The sequence below is a fragment of the Pleurodeles waltl genome, chromosome 2_1, assembly GCF_031143425.1.
Source record: "Pleurodeles waltl isolate 20211129_DDA chromosome 2_1, aPleWal1.hap1.20221129, whole genome shotgun sequence".
Taxonomy (NCBI): domain Eukaryota; kingdom Metazoa; phylum Chordata; class Amphibia; order Caudata; family Salamandridae; genus Pleurodeles; species Pleurodeles waltl.
In genome coordinates, this window is record NC_090438.1 from 282,164,480 (window position 1) to 282,182,962 (window position 18,483).

At 43.4% G+C, this 18,483-nt stretch overlaps 1 protein-coding gene across 2 annotated transcripts in view; it reads right to left on the minus strand.

Annotated features, from left to right (window-relative positions):
- ADGRG4 (adhesion G protein-coupled receptor G4) overlaps positions 1-18,483 on the minus strand; it is a 1,350,632-nt gene that overhangs the window by 588,215 nt on the left and 743,934 nt on the right. For both annotated transcript variants that reach the window (XM_069212461.1, XM_069212460.1), the window contains exon 14: positions 5,056-5,221. In XM_069212461.1, the coding sequence (XP_069068562.1) occupies positions 5,056-5,221 (166 nt within the window). The remainder of the gene's footprint in view (positions 1-5,055; positions 5,222-18,483) is intronic.

Here is an 18,483-nt window from a genome sequence, read left to right on the forward strand (position 1 = left end):
GACTTTTTGCTGTTTCCAGACTCTCTGCAGAGCCCTTTGCAGAGGCTTCTCAGATTCATTCTGAGACACTTATATTTCCCCTTGCCTGAATCTATGCTGCTCAGAGAGTCTACTGAGTTTCTTGAACCTCTCTTTATGGGAGTTCTGATTTATGATTTGGGATTTTTATGCTAAAATCTTCATGCTTTCACTGCTCAGATTTAGAGCTCATTATGGGTTCTGACCGATGCCTTTCTCTCATTCTCCATAGCTTAGGATGTGGAATTTTCCTTTATGGAACACGCTTATATGCTATTTCTCTCTTATTGATCATTTACGATTACTTTGATTGACCTAATTGAACTCAAGAGATTTAATATTGATTCTGCTCATAAAGATTTAACACCTTTGAGACTTTAATAAAGCTTTGAAACACACAAATTCTCATCAATGGCTCCCAAAGAGTGAAACTTAAATTGTGATGATTAGTTGATTTTGATTTGCAGCTCTTGGTTAATCTAATCTACAACAAACGTCTGTTTCCCAGGCCCAGATGAGAAAGCAGAGACTGATTTGATGAGCTGGTAAGATGTGTGTGGTAAACCAATAAATGTATTTAAAATCCCTGCTCCAACATTACTGTTCTTGTTTTACTGTAATAAAATGCCCCACACAGTAATTGACGTTTCATTGTGAAAGGGACTGTGTTAGTTTGGTTTAAAATTTCTTCACCACTAATATTTCTATTTGCATGGCAACACTGAATTCTGATGCCATAAGGATAATCATACATTCAATGGGATTTCTAATGTACGAACGAGGTTCAATTTTATTTGCTTGATTATATTCTGACTTTATTCTCTTATTGTATCAACACAGACATAAGGGAGAATGTTGAAGGACCTGTGGCCAATGGATATACCATAAATGCCCACTCGGGCTTATAGGGTAGATGAGAATGAGTCTGATACCCGCTAGGGTGATGAATGAGAGTGGATCCATACAAAACAAGCGATTCTAAGACGGTGGACGTTTTTTAATTAAATTCATCTGCAGTTGCTATTGAAAACACGAGAGAAGTACCACAATGAGTTTGGATTCTTTTGATTATAATTTTAAACCTTAATATGATTGGGTTGTATTAAAAAGTGTGGATTGTGATGTCAATCATTATTAACAGTGTTAAGAAGATAACAGCATATGGGTGGATGTACAACAAAGTTATACATTTTAAGATGCTGACTTTTTTTAATGAAAGTAATCTTTTGCTGCTTTTGAAAATACGAGAGGGGTGCTATAATGTAATTGGATCCTTTTAATTTTTTAACATAAATTTGACTAATCTGTATAGAATAATGTGGATTGCGATGTGAAAATATACCAATTAATTGATGGATACCATGTATTAACCTATTTTAGATGGCAGCTGAATCTGAAAACTAATTGTTCTTTGTTACCAATCAGAGCACAAAAGGGGGTGGTGACATCAAACTTTTATGTGAATACGGGTGAAAATGGTACTTCGTTGTTGGGAACAAGGCTGTATGTCACAGCCAAAATGCATTGGAATTTCGAATCAATTTCATTACTCAGCCACTGGAGTGCTGGCCTGGTCGTTTCAAATCAGAGGAGGAGCAGAGGGCTAATATAAAGTATTATAGTAAATTGTTTTAAATAGTACTTCATATTCCAGATATGCCTTCAATAAATTCAATCAATAAAGGTTGTATGTGGATTCATGGAAAACATGTTCCTTGTACATTTTCATTGTAAAAATATAATGGAAACTTTTTTATCACATTTTTGTTTTAGCATGGGTTTGAATGTTTTATGGAATCTGTTAAAAAGAGGATTATTGGTAAGGGCAGGTAGGTTCCTACATGTAGCAATAGGCCACAAACCCCCACTAGGTCCTGTCAGGGTCTCAATAAATTAATCCTTGCTCAACCCTCAGCAGGGTGGCACACAAGCAGTTAGGCTTAACTTAGGAGACAGGTGTGTAAAGCATTTAATATCAACAAAACAGTAAATAAGTAAAACACAACACACAATAAAATCCAACACCAATTTATACAAATAGGAAATATTTATATCCTTAAAATGACACCAAAATGATAAAAATCCAATGTAGGGAACCCGAGATATGAATATTTTAAAGAATAAATGAAAAATAGATTCTTTCTACTGTCTAATAACCAAAAGCGCCAACCGAAGATATCTGGTCGCAATCGACCAGTGCAAAGTCAAAAGTTGAGGCCAATCGCAATGGAGCCCTGCTTGGATACACTGAGCGGGAGGCCTCGGTCAAAGTTTTACCTTCACACTGGAGCTTTTTCTCTCATCGTCGGGCGAGGCTCCTCTTCAGGCCGGGTTGCGATGTGACAACAGCAGCTCGATTCAGCGCAGGGTCCCGGGCAACTCCTAGAAGTCTCCTCGACAGGGAAAAGCTTCAGAGCTTTCAGCAGGACAAACCAGAAATTCAGGCCAGGTTGCGGTTCAACGTCACCGGCTTGACTTTCGCAGAAGGGTAAGCCACCTAATGGATTTTTTACAAAACTTCTCAAAACTGATCCAAACTTCTGGATCTTCTTCCAGAAGTACTTTTTGTTGGGTCCTTGATGTGTCCAAAACTTGATCAAAGGTTCCAGAATCTCTGAGTTGCTCCTTGGAAGTTCGGAGTACAGTTCCCAGAATGCACATGGTCAGAATCCTCAAATGGTCACTGGAAGCTGGTCGGCTTGGCTCTTCTTGCAGGACTCGATGCAGGGGACCCGGGTCAGCTCCTTTGTACCTGTAGCCTCCGGGACATCCTCTCTTGGAGTTGCAAAAACAAGTCAACATCCTTTTCTTAGTGAAGCCCAAAGTGTGCAGCTGGTGCAGTCCTTGTTAGTGCAGTGTCCAGGTGCAGGTCAGGGGTCCAGCAGGGCAATCCTTCTCCAGTATCTTCTTCAAGCAGGAATCTGAATTGTGGGGCAGCTCTGGCCTACTTATCCGTGCCCCTGGGGTGGGAAGCAGGGGGGTGCTCCTGTCCAATGGGGTGGAGGCCACCATCCTCGGGTGACCACTTCCTGTGACGTGTGGAAAAAATCAATCCCAGGAAGCAGCATTCTCTAAAAATCCAGGATGCTGAAAATTCATTCACTGGAGGTTAGATGTGGCTGAGTCCACCCACTGGAGTGGCTAACTTTCCCTAAACACACCCCTTTCAGCCGTTCTCCTAATCTAATCAGTGGGTTCAGTTTCTGTTCTGTTCAGTTTTCGATTTAAGTGCATTTCCAGTGAAATGTTTCTACTAATTTTCAACTTTTCAGTGTTTTGTTATAAATTACTTTCCTTAATATAGGATTTTAATGACTTTGTTTCCTCCAATATGCTTTCCACTTTTTTATGAATTCACATATATCAATTAATAATGTTTGTTGTCATCACCGTTGAAGGGTGAAAGGCTATTTTGGTAATGGCTGGTTTCAACTAATCATCCACAGGTCCCAGCTGGTGCCAGAGGCAAACATTTAACTCAATGAGTCAATGAGAAGTCTTATATTATTTGGGCAATCATCTGAGTATCTTGCCTCAATATCTGTTTTTCAGGTCTCTCAAATTCCAAACATAGATTATGAGCTGTTACTCTTTATGTGGCCAGGAAACAAAATTAACATACAAGATCAAATTTTATGGGTTGGTATTTTTTCCAGAATTGGCATAAAACGGTTTTGTTTCCTCTTTCCCATATTGCTTATCTCTCAATTTTTGATGCACATACATGTGGTGCAGTGAAACCTCTTGGTGGAATACTGATCTTGGCTGCTGAGCATATTTGTACCAGCCAATCATACTCCACAACCAAGGCAAGGACAGCCCTAAAGAACATTATTTCAAACAATACATTATTTCCTAAAATCACTGAACAGTATCAAACAAGCTCACAGGTACAGGAATAAGATCTAGAAGAGGCTCTATATTTAGGCAAAGGAATGTAATTCCAGACACATATAAATGATGGTTGCTGCACAGCACCCAGAGCAAAGAGGCAATGTTGGCTTGGACGCAGTAGAAGTGAGGAGTTATATTTGACCTTCTCAAGCTCCTTCATGCAGTTTTTGCAGTTGCTGCAGGTACATCAGAGGTGAGGAGAATATGTTTAAGGCCTGCTATTGAGAAGTGTGTCAAACCTGGAGTGGTGGAAAAGTACCATGAACTTCCATAGAATGTACACACCCACCCTATTTCCAATTTATCCTGTTGTTACAGATCTTATACGTCATTGATGTTGACGTTAACACTGCCTCTTGCAAAATCGCATTCTAAGCACTAATGTTTCCTTCCACACACAACATGAAATGATTAACAGTGGTGGCACATTAGTTCTACCTACTTCCTGTAGGGCCCAGTACATTTTGGCTTTTCATATCCAATTCCCTCATCCTCATGCTTGCTTCTCTATAATATTTTAAGGGGACTGCATTTGAGTGCCCACTGCAAAAATAACACTGTACAATTCTTCTTCAGAACCAAGATCATCTCTTTTTTTCACAGGCCACTGAATCCATGAATTTCCACATTTAAAGTCCACTTAACCATTTGCTGTCTGCTACCCAAGTATTAGCAGACAGACCAACACACTCTCTCCTTTTACCTTAATAATGTTCATAACAAACAGGGTTGCTCCTCTGCCTCATCCTGTTTTTTTTTGGTGCTGGCACTTGTAGTTGCCATAATCAAAATTACACATTTGTCCAAGTCTTTTTGATTCGACCCTGATCTGTCCCTCAAATAGTCTAATGAAGCCTACAACATTCCTAAAACCTATAGAGAAATCCAAACCTCCCAAAAGAGAGTACTCTGTTGCAGGCGTTTGGGGATTGTAAATATCAAGCATCGTAGGTTTGCTAAAACAGAGAAATTTGAAAACCTAATATTTGGAGTTCGGCTGAATTGACCAACATTGTATTCATGCAAGATAAAGGAACCATGAGGATGGGAAAGTTCATGATTTGTGCTTCATTTGGCCGACTCACTTGTCATGAGACACACTTACAGCAAGCAGATACACATGCTTAAATGGGCACACTGTACCTCTGGTTCACTGCCTTGGAAATAGGACGTCACACTGAAGAAGATGCCGGAAAACAGGCTAAGATCCACTCCAGTCACAGCTACAGCCAGTCCTGTAGCTGTTATACTCATTTGTTGACCATCAAAAGTCACTTTATCCCCCAGTTCTTCAATCAATGTCAAAATCCTTATATAAAAAGAAAATTGAGTGAAACATGAGCACTAGTAGGGAGGACTTTCTTCACAAACTATGCTGTCAAAATTATAATAATTTATTATTAATAGACACGTTATGCAGATATTGGGCATTTCATGTTATGTTAATTGTTGGACAGCGAAAGTATTTCATGTTTGTCTGGGTTTGTTTTGACTCAAATGGGAATGATTTAACAGCAAAATCATTTTACACGTAGGCACGTAGGTCCACATTAGAGAAAATTCTATTTCCTCCATTAAATCGTGTACTGCTTTGGGAGTCCTAGCTAGAAATACATTCAGATTTCAGAATCTTATGTCACAACCAGGGCTATCATTATGCATAACAGGCTTTTATTGTCCTCTCTGCAGCACTTAGAAAGTTAGAATTTTAAAACAAAATAACCGCCTATTTCCCCCAACATTCTTCTTTAGTTTGCTTTTTCACATACATTAAAGTGCCCTTCCATCTTTCTCCTTTGTTGAGATCTAGTTGCTGGCCAGTATGGTAGGTGATTCTTTTGAGTATGTTTGGTTTATAATTTTTGGAAACAGTGATTGAGTGGGTGAGAGTTTTTGTACATTCTTTATTGTTTTCTAATGCTTTCCTGTTTGAGTAGGTTTGTGTGAGTCGAACCTTAAATGTGGTAAGATAACCTAAAGAATCATGGAGATAAAAATGGACTAGCTAGAAATTTGTATGATTTTTCTCAATTATTCGTTGTGGTTTTTTTTAAGCAAGTATGCGGTAGTCCACATTGCCTCTTGGTTGTTGCTCAGGTCCTATGGGGAGTGCAAGAAAGTTCATTCTGCTCTGAAACCTGAGATCCTATCATTGTTTAGCATTGCCTGTTTGTGCTACGAGTGCAGTGAAAGCAGGTTGAGGGGCAGGACAGCTGGACGTTGAAAGAGGACTTTGGGATTTTCTCAATCCTCTAAATTTTGACTGCCTTCAGTCCTTTATCACTAAGGGAAAGATAGCACTAAGATGCATTTTTGTGGCATGGCGATGTAACTATTATAGAGTGACAGTGTTTTGTCAGTTTTGTGGGGGGTGTCAACCTATTTTTAGAGTGTTGTTAAAAAAGACAAAGACAATTTTGTGTGAATGTCTGAAAGTCAAGTTAAGGTACCCACTTGTTCAGGTGGGGAAGTGAAAGATGAACTTCTGAGGAGGTTTATTCAGAAGGAGGTGCAAGAGCCAATAAGAGAGGCAGCTAATTCTGAATGAGGTGGGAAAAGAAGAATGGATTAGAGGCTAGATTAAGAGGTCCTTGGATGAGGGACTTAACAGAATTGATAATGTAGGAGGAAACAAAGACTAGAAAAAAATCATTTGGATACTGACATGGGGAGTGTCCATTCAGAGTGGAGAGAGGAAGCCCTGTAGGCTGGGGCATTGAGAGGTGTCCGCTGTGGCACAAAAGTGGGTTTCCTGAGTGACCTGAGTGACACAGGAGAATTAGTCTTTGACTATGTAGAATTGAATGGAGTTGTCCTTTGAAATGGAGAGTAAAGGGAACAAGCTGGATGATTAATTTATTAAAGAAGGAAATGGATTGAATTTGGATTTGGATGAGATGTTTATATGGAAAATTGTTGATAAGAGTATTAGACTAGGGCAGAGGAGATGTTTATCCCACAGTCCATCCACTTAAAAAGAGGGAGAAAGAAGTGTCTGTAACCAACAGTGGTCTCATCTTCTACTGACAAGTAGTGTAAACCACAATGAAGAAAGGAGAATGACCACCCTTTGCAACATGCTTTGGGTCCCTATTGACATCCCCAGGCTCAAAGGGCAAATACCCTTTGTTCTTAAAAAGACTCTCACCGACAGGAAATCTGTGTTGCATACTTCATCATCAAGTCCTCCTTTGCTCATCTAATATGGCTGGAAGGGCTCAACCCTTGCCCTTTCATGATCAGTGAGGGGAGCTATTATTATTTTTATGTTGGGATTCGGCTCTATAGTTTAAAACAGCCTCTACGGTCCTTTCTCAAATCTTTACTCTCCTAGGGTTTAGGAGTATGATACAAAGAGAAAACAGCATGACTGGAGAATGTTATTTCCCCCACGTCTGTGAAGGGTAAACATGTTTCAGCTGGCTTATTGAAATGCCACTTGATTCACCCAGATTTTTTGAAGACCAGGTTGGATTTCTAAAGCAATGTAACTCAGTTGCCACCTCAGTTTGGACCCAGCCATATTAAAATCAGTCTTTACCCTGCTCCTCATGGTAACAGTCCAGCCCGAACTGCCAGGCCAGGTCCTCCTTGAACCAGAACACAAGCAACCCAGGTTTCAACTCACAACCCATTTCCCCTTAGTTATGGGATCATCAGCCGGTTACAGCTTGGTTCAGGTAACACATTTTTTAAAACATTTTATTGAGTCATGTACAAGAACATTAACTTAACATTGCATAAACAGAGAAATGCAATTGTGACTATAGATGGATAATCAACATTGTACTTATAAATGCATAAACAATATGTAAATGAGTTGGGAAATATAGCAATGTAGTATCAAATGACTCCACGTTTGAATATAGAATGAAGAAAAAGAAGAGAAGAGGGAGAAGAGCCATCAGGAAGGAGATCATGGAATAGCCTTACAGAGAAAAAGGTGAAAAACCATGGTTACAGCCAGTAAAAGATGAAATAAGTAAATATCATAAGTGAAACAGGTAGTATAATCAGCATTTTAGGAAGGAGAAGAAAAATCCATTCCCTTTGCAGTGTGTGAGGGATAGTTAACAAGTGGCATCAATAGCTGATGACGTTTCAAGGAAATTCCTGTCAAATCCAGTTTGTAGGTATCACGTCTATGACGATAGAATACTGAAATCCACCACTATGTAAGGGTAATGTTCTCAGAGGATTTCCAATTAGAGGTAATAATAGAAATTGCAATAGAAAGCAAGAGCTCAACCAGTTTTCCAAATTATTTGAACTCCAAATTTTGTGCAACCACCCAAAAACAGTAAATCATTTCACATAGGTAAAGGAATATGAGTAATAGCTGAAATGCAAGGCCATATTAAGGACCAAGTAGATAGGGTTTGGCAAAAAAAAAACACGTGGAAGTCAGTTCCCTGCTAGGTGTGGCAATGCCAACAAGTGTCATGTTGTGTGAGTTTCAGATTAAAAAAGGCGTACAGGAGCATAGAATAGTCTCCTATAAAAGAGATATAAGGACTGTGAGAGGCTAGCAGTGCGTGTAGTAGAATGTATCTTAGTATATATTCTATCCCATGAAGAAATTGTCCAAACAACACCAAGATCCGATTCCCACTTTGTCTCAATAGGTGTTTAGAGTATCCCTGGATCAGACGTTCTAAAAAGTTTGTAACTACAAGATGCTTTAGGGTGACTAGAAGTTACAATTGGGGTGTGGAGATGAAACAGGATGTGGGTTATCGTAAGATATACATTTATTGAAGCCCTCTTGAACCTGGGTAGAAAGAACGTGGTGTTGAGCTTTCATGCGAATAGGCAAAATTTAAGTTGATGAGACAGCAGAAAAACGGATGAAGGAGTTTATATGATATAATTGCAAAATAAGAAGGATACCTTTATTCATCCTTGTCTTCCAACACAAGGATTTGCCTTGTTTCCTAAGAGAACTTAGTCCAGATAGGACTGTTAAGGTATTGTTTAATGGAGGTCAGATGTGAACAAAAAGGTTTCAGTATATTGTTTGAATGGAAGACTATGCTGGGTAACCAGAATTTTGAGGGTTAGATATAAAGATGATGTATTTATGGGAAAAGAGAGTACTAAATGCTTCTTCCACAGAGGACCACAGCTTTTGAGAAGCTTCATTGAGTGTAGATAGGTAGGGTTGCATTTGCCTAATTCCAAAAGTCTTGTGATAACTTGAAAAATCAAGTAAATCAACTACACCCAATAATTTAGGGAGTTTTAATTTTGAAAAAGAGATTTGGCGTGGTTTACCTTGCCAAAGGAAATTGGACAGAACTGTATCTCTCGAACTAAAAAACAGTTTAGGTATCTTAATGGGAAGCATCGTAAGAAAAAAGTTAATAATAGGGAGAAGTATCATCTTGATGTTATCCAGACGGACCCACCAAGAGAGATACAATAGGGATCATTTCTGTGTGAGGTCTACAAGCTTTGCAGATAAAATATTGAGCTAGCCTTTAGTGTATCCTTGAGCAAATTGCAATACCATACCCCCAGGCTTTTAATCTTAGAAGCGTTCAAAGATACACCTGAATCAGTGAAGACAAATCCAGTGCAGTGAGCATTAAGTGGTGGGTCCTCGGTTTTATCTATATTAAGCTTATAGCCTGATACATCAGAATATAAATAGACTTCATCAATGAAACCAGGAAGGGAACGGTCAGGGTGTGACAAACACCAGAATATCATCAGCGTATGCTGTGATTTTGATGTGTGTATAATTAATTTTTAAAACCTGTAAAATCTTCTGAAGTTTTTAATTGATGTAAAAAAGGTTCAAAAGCCAAGACAATTAATAAAGAAGATAGTGTGCATCCCTGATGAGTACCCCTTTTCTGAGGAAAAAAAGGAGATTGAATACCATTTGTTATAACTAAAGAACATAGTTATGAATAAGGAATGGATATAAGATGTTGGAATTGGGAACCAATTCCATGCCATTTCAAGACCCTTGGTTAAGGTAACATAGTGAACACAGAAGCTGCATCTTGGCATACCCATGCCACTTAGGTCAGTACATGAAACAAGCAAAAGGTGATGGGAGGAATGCTTGCAAATTGTCTAACCGCTGGCCATCGCTCGGGGTAGCATCCCAACCCATTGTTCTTTTGCTCACCATGCCACCACAGTTTGGTGAGCAAAATAACAATGGGTTGGGATGCTACACCGAGTAGTTGTCAGTGGTTAGACGAATTGTAAGTATTCCTCTCATCACCTGGTGTGTGTTTAATGTGACTCACATACATGCACAACTCTGGACCCATTCCAGCGCTTGCCATTATTTAGGCAGGTACATCTACTTATTCAAATGTGTCAATGCCCCCTAGGAGAGTACAGGCTGGTGGCCCCTTCATCACACTCTGGGGGTTATTACAACTTTGGAGGAGGTGTTAATCCGTCCCAAAAGTGTCGGTAAAGTGACGGATATACCACCAGCCGTATTACGAGTTCCATAGGATATAATGGACTCGTAATACGGCTGGTGTTATATCCGTCACTTTACTGTCACTTTTGGGACGGATTAACACCTCCTTCAAAGTTGTAATAACCCCCTCTGTGTTTATATAGCAAGGAACTAAATGCACATTACCCATCATGCCATTTTGTTTCTCAAATAAACATAGAGGAATGAAGAAATCATCTCCATGAATTCCAAATAAAGAAACCCTATTAACTTTACCACAGTTTCCACCTAGCATCTGCACTTAATTCAGTCCAAACTGATTAATCTCTGCTCTGTTTTGAGTCATTTTAAACTCCCAGAGATCCAGCTGGCCCATTTCTGACGTCACCACATAATGTTCCAACGTGCTAGTTATGCTTGGACTTGGGGGCTCATTGGAACTGTAGTTCCACTCCATATTTTGTTTGTGAAATTCCAAGAATACTATATTGGGTCCATTGTAAACACTGCATTGATCTGATTTAGTGTCCCCTAAAACTGGCCTGAGAATTGGGGAATTATATTTTTGATTATGACCAACATTTTGTTTGTTCTGCCCATGTCAATGCATTCCTGTATAAATTAATTTGTATATATCCCGTATTCCATTATGGTGGTGTGTGACAAAGCAGACAGTGAACATTGCGATGGTGCTGGGAAGGGGGCCCCTGCATTGACCATGCCAAGTGCATGGGCAGTGCGGGGGCCCCCCTGTGCCCCCCCGGACCTGTTCTCCGCTAACCTTTTCATGGCAGTGTTACCGCCATGACAAGGCTAGTGGAGAACAAGGTTGTAATCCCCAGGGCAAAGCTGGCAGATTAAGATCTCCAACACTGCCAGACCACTGGGATCCAAGTTCCTGGCGGAGTTGGTGGTCCGACCACCAGGGTTGTTATGTGGAGGTGGGATTGCTGCAGCAAACGTGCTGGTCATAAGACCACCATACTCGTAATCAAGGCCAAAGTGTTATATTCCCATGTGGTAGAGTGGATCAGTTCTTTAGTCACTCACAGGGTCTCATTTTGCAATAAACTTGTATATAGGCTTTCTACATCCGACCCCTTCATTATATTACTCTCTGGATCATACTCCAAATCTTGAATCATGTAAAGGAGATCTTTTGTATCTTTGACATAAGTGGCTATGCTTTTCACCATGAGGCTTAGGAAGCGATCACTTAATTTAGACATGGATTCTAAGATTGAATTGAGAGGATTGATCACCCTGGGGGGGCTCTTCTATCTTTATGAATTTTTAGGAGAGTGTACAAATATAATATGACTGGACTGTCCACCTTCTAAAAGCCTATCTCTAACTCGAGATCCGTTTGTTCATTTACACTTCCTCTGTTATCCTTGTAATCTCCTTCTTTAGAGATGGTGGAGGTTTTCCCTCAACTGGTCTGTCATTCCTCTTGTCTCCCAGGAGGTATAGCCATTCCAGTCTGTAGTCTCAAACATCTTGGATAACTACTGCCCCACCTTTGGCTAATAGGGTTATTATAACTTGGTCATCCACCCAGGTAGATTCCAGGGAAAATTGTTCCAATCTGCTCATATTCTGGAATATCCGTATGCTGGATGAGTTGATTGCGTCAACCTCTTTCACCACAGCCTGCTCAAATCTCAAATGTTTGGATTTCAATAAGAACCATACTCTGTGATGTGAAGGATGATTAAAGATTCAATGTACCAATCCAAACCAGTACATTGTTTGGACTGTGGCCAATACACAACCCACTGTGAAATGCTTGGGTAAGATGTGTTTCTGGTGACAATCAGTCCTATGAGATAAGACAGGGACAAACAGTGGAGGGCCAAGTCTGCTTTCCAAACATCTTTTACCACATAAGAAGACATGACTGGCATAATTATTTCACCCTGAAATTGTCCTATCTAATTGGAATTTGACTATATGAAATATTATGAAGGACCAATGCAACAACTGACTATTGCCTGTGCAGTGTTGTGGTCACCGCTGGCTTTTCTCCTTTTTTGCATATGAATACTAAAAATAACTACAAATAACAGAAACTTTCTGACATATTTATTGCATGTCTAGCAATAACACCCTTGCTTTTGGTACTTCTAGGCACAGTTAGCAAATAGCAAGCCTATATTGATTTTCAAAGATGGTGCACACTCTCATACTTGGTCCAGAACACCAGGACAATTACTCTAAATACCAAGCTTGTTATTTCGGTCGCAGACCAGCTCTGTGTATCAAAACAAACACAGCGACCCAGGCATCCGATGAAGGCCACTTGCAGGCCCACTCCAAAATTTGATTCAATGGGTGCTGAAGAGTCTGCCCCGTCTTGATATTGCTTGTGCAAAGATCTTCTCTCTAACTCCTAGCTCCCTGCTATTACTTTAACAACATCCAATCAAAAGCATTTTAGCAACTGTTAGAAGAAACACTCACTAACAAGCAGCAAAATGCTCGTTTAGCTATTTGAGAGAAACAATATATGACACACAAGCACTAACCATCTAGAAGCCCTTGTTTGTGATAATGGATAACAATGATATGCTTTAGCAGAAATGATTAATTAATAGGAATGTATTCGCGTAAACCTGATTATTATATTTGCATGTAACATCTGAGGAACCACACAGCGTTATAGGACTGTGCATTTCATGAATTCAGAGTTGCGGATTTCTTAATTATTTGAATAACACATATTTCATATAAAAATAAGAGGTCCTCAAATGGCAAAATCAGAGGTAAACAGAGCAATTATGAGAGCGCAATGCAAAGGTTACTGTATTAGAAGGAGAAGAAGATAAGATCAGAGATAACATTTCTTTCGAAAATGAAGGTTGTTACATTGAGGGTTGCAGCTCATGTGATAGGTTTTATTTTGTCATCTCAGGTGTTTTTTTTCTGGGTCCTCTTAATTTTAGGGCATTACCGTAGTTAAAAACACACAGTTGCCATAAGGGGTTGCAGTTTGGCAATGAGATTATTTTGACGGCTACAACAAGAGTGGATTTGACTTGTTAGTATCAAAATCTGGCTGAATGGAATGTTTGTTCGATTTTTAGAGTGGCCCTATAATTTGTTTTAGAAACAGACACGCCTTTTTGGCTGGGTGAGCAAATTTGAGCAGGTAATCACTGGAGGATGATGGTCTGAACTGGAGAAGGGGTTACATATAAATTATTGAGATGAAAGCAGACATAGGCCTCATTACAACCCTGGCGTTCGGTGATAAAGTGGCGGTAATACTGCCAACAGGCCATCGGTAAAAAAAAAGGAATTATGACCACGGCGGTAACCGCTCAGGCAGACAGACACTTTAACACACCGACCGCCAAGGCGGTATCAACAAGCACCATGGCGGTAACCGCCAACAGCCAGGTAGAAGACAATGTACCGCCCACTGTATTATGACAAGCCTATCCACCACCTTTTCTGGGACGGTACCAATGACACCAAAAGCACGGCGGAAACAGAACACAAAAGTCAAAGGACTCACCTCTGGAGAATCAGGGAACAACCACAACGCCATGGAGCCCGAGTTGCACATTTTTCAGATGCTCGTCTACCTTTGCCAGCATTATGAGCAACAACGTCTGCGAAGACGACCACTGTGAGTACTGCCACCTAGCACACAAGGGAGAGGGGAGGAAAAAGAGAGTGACACACACACACAAAACGCAACACCCCCACCCCCAACACCATACACACAAACAGATGCACTAACATTACATATACATGCCTTACCCCTCAGGAATAATGCAAGGACAAAAACATTGGAAGAAAGTGAGTGTAATACGATTAAAGAACATGAATAAGTGCATCAAAATACAAACGTATATACATATTTACAAATGGTGGGACACTGCCCAGTCCTCAAAGTCCGTGGGCCACAGGGCCACATCACATAGGCCAAGGCCCCACCTCACTCCTGTAACAACACGGAGAGAACACTGCAGGGGCATCAGGTTGAAAATCCACAGGCACCTCAGCCGGAAGATGGTACAACACCACTGGTCCTGGAGGGGGCTACAGGGCCTGTGCGATGTCCTAGGGAGTGCAAGGCCACAGTCTCTCTAGTAGGTGGTTTGCCCACTGCTTGGTGTTGGGGAGTGCAAGGCCACAGTCTCTCAAGTGGGTGGTTTGCCCACTGCTTGGTCCTGGGGAGTGCAAGGCCACAGTCTCTCAAGTGTGTGGTTTGCCCACTGCTTGGTCCTGGGGAGTGCAAGGCCACAATCTCTTAAGTGGGTGGTTTTGTCCACTGCTTGGTTCCAGGGAGTGCAAGACCACAGTCTCTCAAGTGGGTGGCTTCTTCCACTGGTTCTGGAGGGGGCATTATGCCCTGTGTGCTTCATCCTGGGAAGGAAAGTGTGAGAGGATGGCTGCTTCCACTGGTTGTGGAGGGGGCATTGTGCCCAGTGTACTTAATCCTGGGAAGGGTGAGTGGATGGCTTCTTCCACTGGTTCTGGAGGGAGCATTGTTCCCTGTGATGCAGATCTTGGGGAGTGCAAGGTCATAGTCTCTCATCTGGGTGTCAGACCCACAGGGTTTGCAGGGGCAAGGACGCACAACAGCCCATGGATGCAGGACTACACACTCTCCGCCGCTGGTGACGGCTGCTAAGTGGTGGCAGTGGCGTTGCTGGTGGTGGTGCTGGCAGTGGTGGGAGGATGCTCCAACCCTTCCCCTGCAGCCTTGGGTGGCTTCCCACTGCAGATGCTGCTGCTGCTGGCATTCGTGCTGGTGGCGGTGCTGGCAGTGGTGGGGGAGGCTCCAGCCCCTCCCCTGCAACCTCGGACGGCTGCCCACTGGGGCTGCTGATGCTGGCAGTGGTACTGGTACTTGTGGCGGTGCTGGTGCTGGTGGCGGTGCTGGTGCTGGCAGTGGTGGGGGAAAGCTCCAGCCCTTCCCCTGCAGCCTCGGATGGCTGAACCACCATGGTTGGTGGTGGGGGCTCCGAATGAGTCCCAGCACTAGGCCTCCTGTCCTTTCTGCCTCCAGGTGCAGGCCCCTTGCTCTTCCCTTTTGCAGCTGGTGGTGCCTCCTTGCCCTTCTCTTTTGCAGCTGGTGGTGCCTCCTTCCCCTTCCCTTTCGCAGCTGGTGGTGCCTCCTTGCCCTTCCCTTTCACAGCTGGTGGTACCTCCTTGCCCTTCCTTGATGCACCTGGTGCAGGCACACTTTCAGTGCTGCTGGCTGGTTCCCGGGATCCTCTCCCACCTGCAGTAGCTGTCGACACTACTGTGGCTGTGGACTGTGTGGCTGAGGTGTTCGCCTGGGTTCTGACCACCCTGGCTTGACATGAAGGACAGGGAGGGATAGGGAAGAGGTCAAGGGTGGAGAGGAAAAGCTTCTTAGGGACATTTCGGTGGGAAGAGGGTGAAGGTTTGGGAGTGGACGAAGAGGAAGTGATTGTAGGAGGTGTCTGCTGTGTTTAGGTGCAAGTGCATGGGCTGGATGCTGTTGTGAGGTGGATGGCTGTTAGGTGTCTGAGTGCTTGCATTTGTGTACTTTGGGAGGAGGGGACACAGACACAGTGGGAGAGGACACAGGGGATGTGTGCATGGATGTGGGGGTGGTGACTGCAAGTGAGGGGCGTGTAGTGATAGGCATGATGGTGGTAGTGGATGAGGATGTAGCGCATGCAGGTGTGAGTGTAGATGCTACTGGGAGGAAGGTGGATGAGGAGGAGGAGGGGGACACAGTGGAGACAGTAGATGTTTGTATGTCTGCATCTGGATGGTGTTTGTGTGGGTGCCTGTGGGATGATATGTGGTGCTTGTGTTTGCCTGAACCACTCTGTGTGTTTTCCTGGGTGCATGTTGGTCTGCCTGTGTGCTTGGGGTTGAGGGGAATGGGATTGGGTAGAGGAAGTTGGAGTGGGGAGACTAGAAACAGGGACAATGGCTGCCATCAGAGAGGAGACCAGAGCCTGGATTGATCTCTGTTGGGCTGCCATGCCCTCCAGGAATGCATTTGTTTGTTGCAAATGGGCTGCCAGCCCCTGGATGGCATTCACAATGGTTGACTGCCCAACAGAGATGGATCACAGGAGTCAATAGCCTCCTCACTCAGGGCAGCAGGGATAACTGGGGCAGGGCCTGTGGTGCCTGGGGCGAAGGAGATGCCCACCCTCCTGGGTGAGCGGGCACGGGAAACACGCTGAGGGTCTGCTGGGAGGGCGGTGCTGGTACGGGGGTGGCAGCTGTACCTCTAGTTGGGGTGGCCACAGAGGTGTCCGCCACCACCAAGGAGCTTCCATCGGAGGAGGTATCACTGTCAGAACTGTCCCCTCCTGTCTCTGCCGTAGTGCTACCCTCACCCTCCTTCCAACCGGTGCCCTCACCGTTGGTGGATTCGGCCTCCTGGGCCATGTGGGATGCAGCTCCCTCCGGTGCCTCAGCTCCTCCGCCAGATGATGCTAATGCACAGAAGGACAGGGTGACAAAACAAAAAAGGGAGGGAGAGACACAGGATACACATGGTCAATGGCTGCTCCAACAACACCGTTGGCGTACATGACACACACACACACAGGGAACGGCCCTACGCATTAGACAATGCACTACCAGTCACAATGCTAGTCACCAGCTCATGGACAGTAATACCTAACACCAGTAACAGCATACCTGAGACCCACAGACCCCTGCCCAGTAGTGGAAGCCTACCAGCTTGGTTGGAGGTGGTTCACATCATACCCTACCCAACATGGGACCTACTCTGCAATGTCCGGCCTGGCCTATGGGCACCCACAGGCCCACACCCCCCACCCAGAGACCACCCCGCCAGGCGCAAGTTGTATATTGGGAAACTGTACTCACCCCCTTGTGGCTGCTGTGATGCCCTCAAGCGCCCATCCAGCTCCAGATAGGCCACCGCCAGTATGCAGGCCATCAGGGGGGGTCAGGGTTTGACGGGCACCCCTTCCTCATTGGGAGGCCTTCCCCAGCTGGATCTCTGCCGTCTTCCTTGCCCAGTGTCTCAGGTCCTCCCACCGTTTGCGACAGTGGGTGCTTTGCCTGCCATAGACCCCCAGGGTCCACACGTCCTTGGCGATGGCACGCCATAAACCCTTTTTCTGATGGGCTCTGACCTGCAGAAATATACACATAGCAAAAGGTATCAGTCAGACCGTATGGCCTGTTACACTCATGTCCCACCATAGCCCTCCCACCCCCTTACACACAGACATTGCCCACCATACATGCAGCATGCAGCCCAGGGCCCTTCCACCAACCCACCGCCTACACGAGGACCTCACACACAGCACTCAATGCATTCATGCTCTGAGAAAACAGGGCTGACTTTTCCCCTAATTTTTCACGTTTTGCTGGTGTTTCCCTGACTCTAATCATACTCTGGGTACTGCTAACCAGTCCCAGGGCCTGTGCTATATGTAAAACCAGTATGCAAATTAGGCTAATTATAATTGGCTAAGTCAACCTACATATAAGCCCCTAGTATATGGTAGGGTATTTAGGTTTAAGGACCCCAGCATAAGTGGTGCCCCCATAGGTGCACTGCTGAGGTGCCCAGTGTCATTTTAAAGGCAGGCCTGCCTTGCTGGCTGCTTATAAATTAAAGTTTCATGCAAATTCAACTTTGGAATTAAATGTAGTTCCAAAGTTTTAGACCACCATATTTCTAGATATAGGTCGCCCCTAAGGTGTGCCCTATGTGCCCCTAGGGCTGGGTGCCATGTAACTATAAGCAGGGACCTTATAAAAATAGTTTTATACTCCCTGGTGAGGTAAAACAGCCAAATTAATTTTTCCCTCACTATAGTGAATGGCCTTCATAGGCTAGAATGGGGAGACTTTATTTTACTTTTAAAAGTCTCCTTAGGTAACAGATACAACAAGTTTGGTATCAAATTAATTGTTATCATAAATCCCACAACTTCCAGTTTTTGGATTTAATATAACTTGTTCAGGTAAGGAGTTTTAAACGTTACCTGAAACAGTGGCCGACTTCAGCTCTACAGTGTTTTTGCTGCTTTGCTCTGATTGGCCAGCCTCTGGCAGCCTGGCTAGGCTGCCTCGATGAGGTGTGAAGTGGCCTGGGCTCAACACAAAGAGATGTGCCTGGGGGAGGAGATCTCCCCTCAGCAGATGGGGAAGCAGGA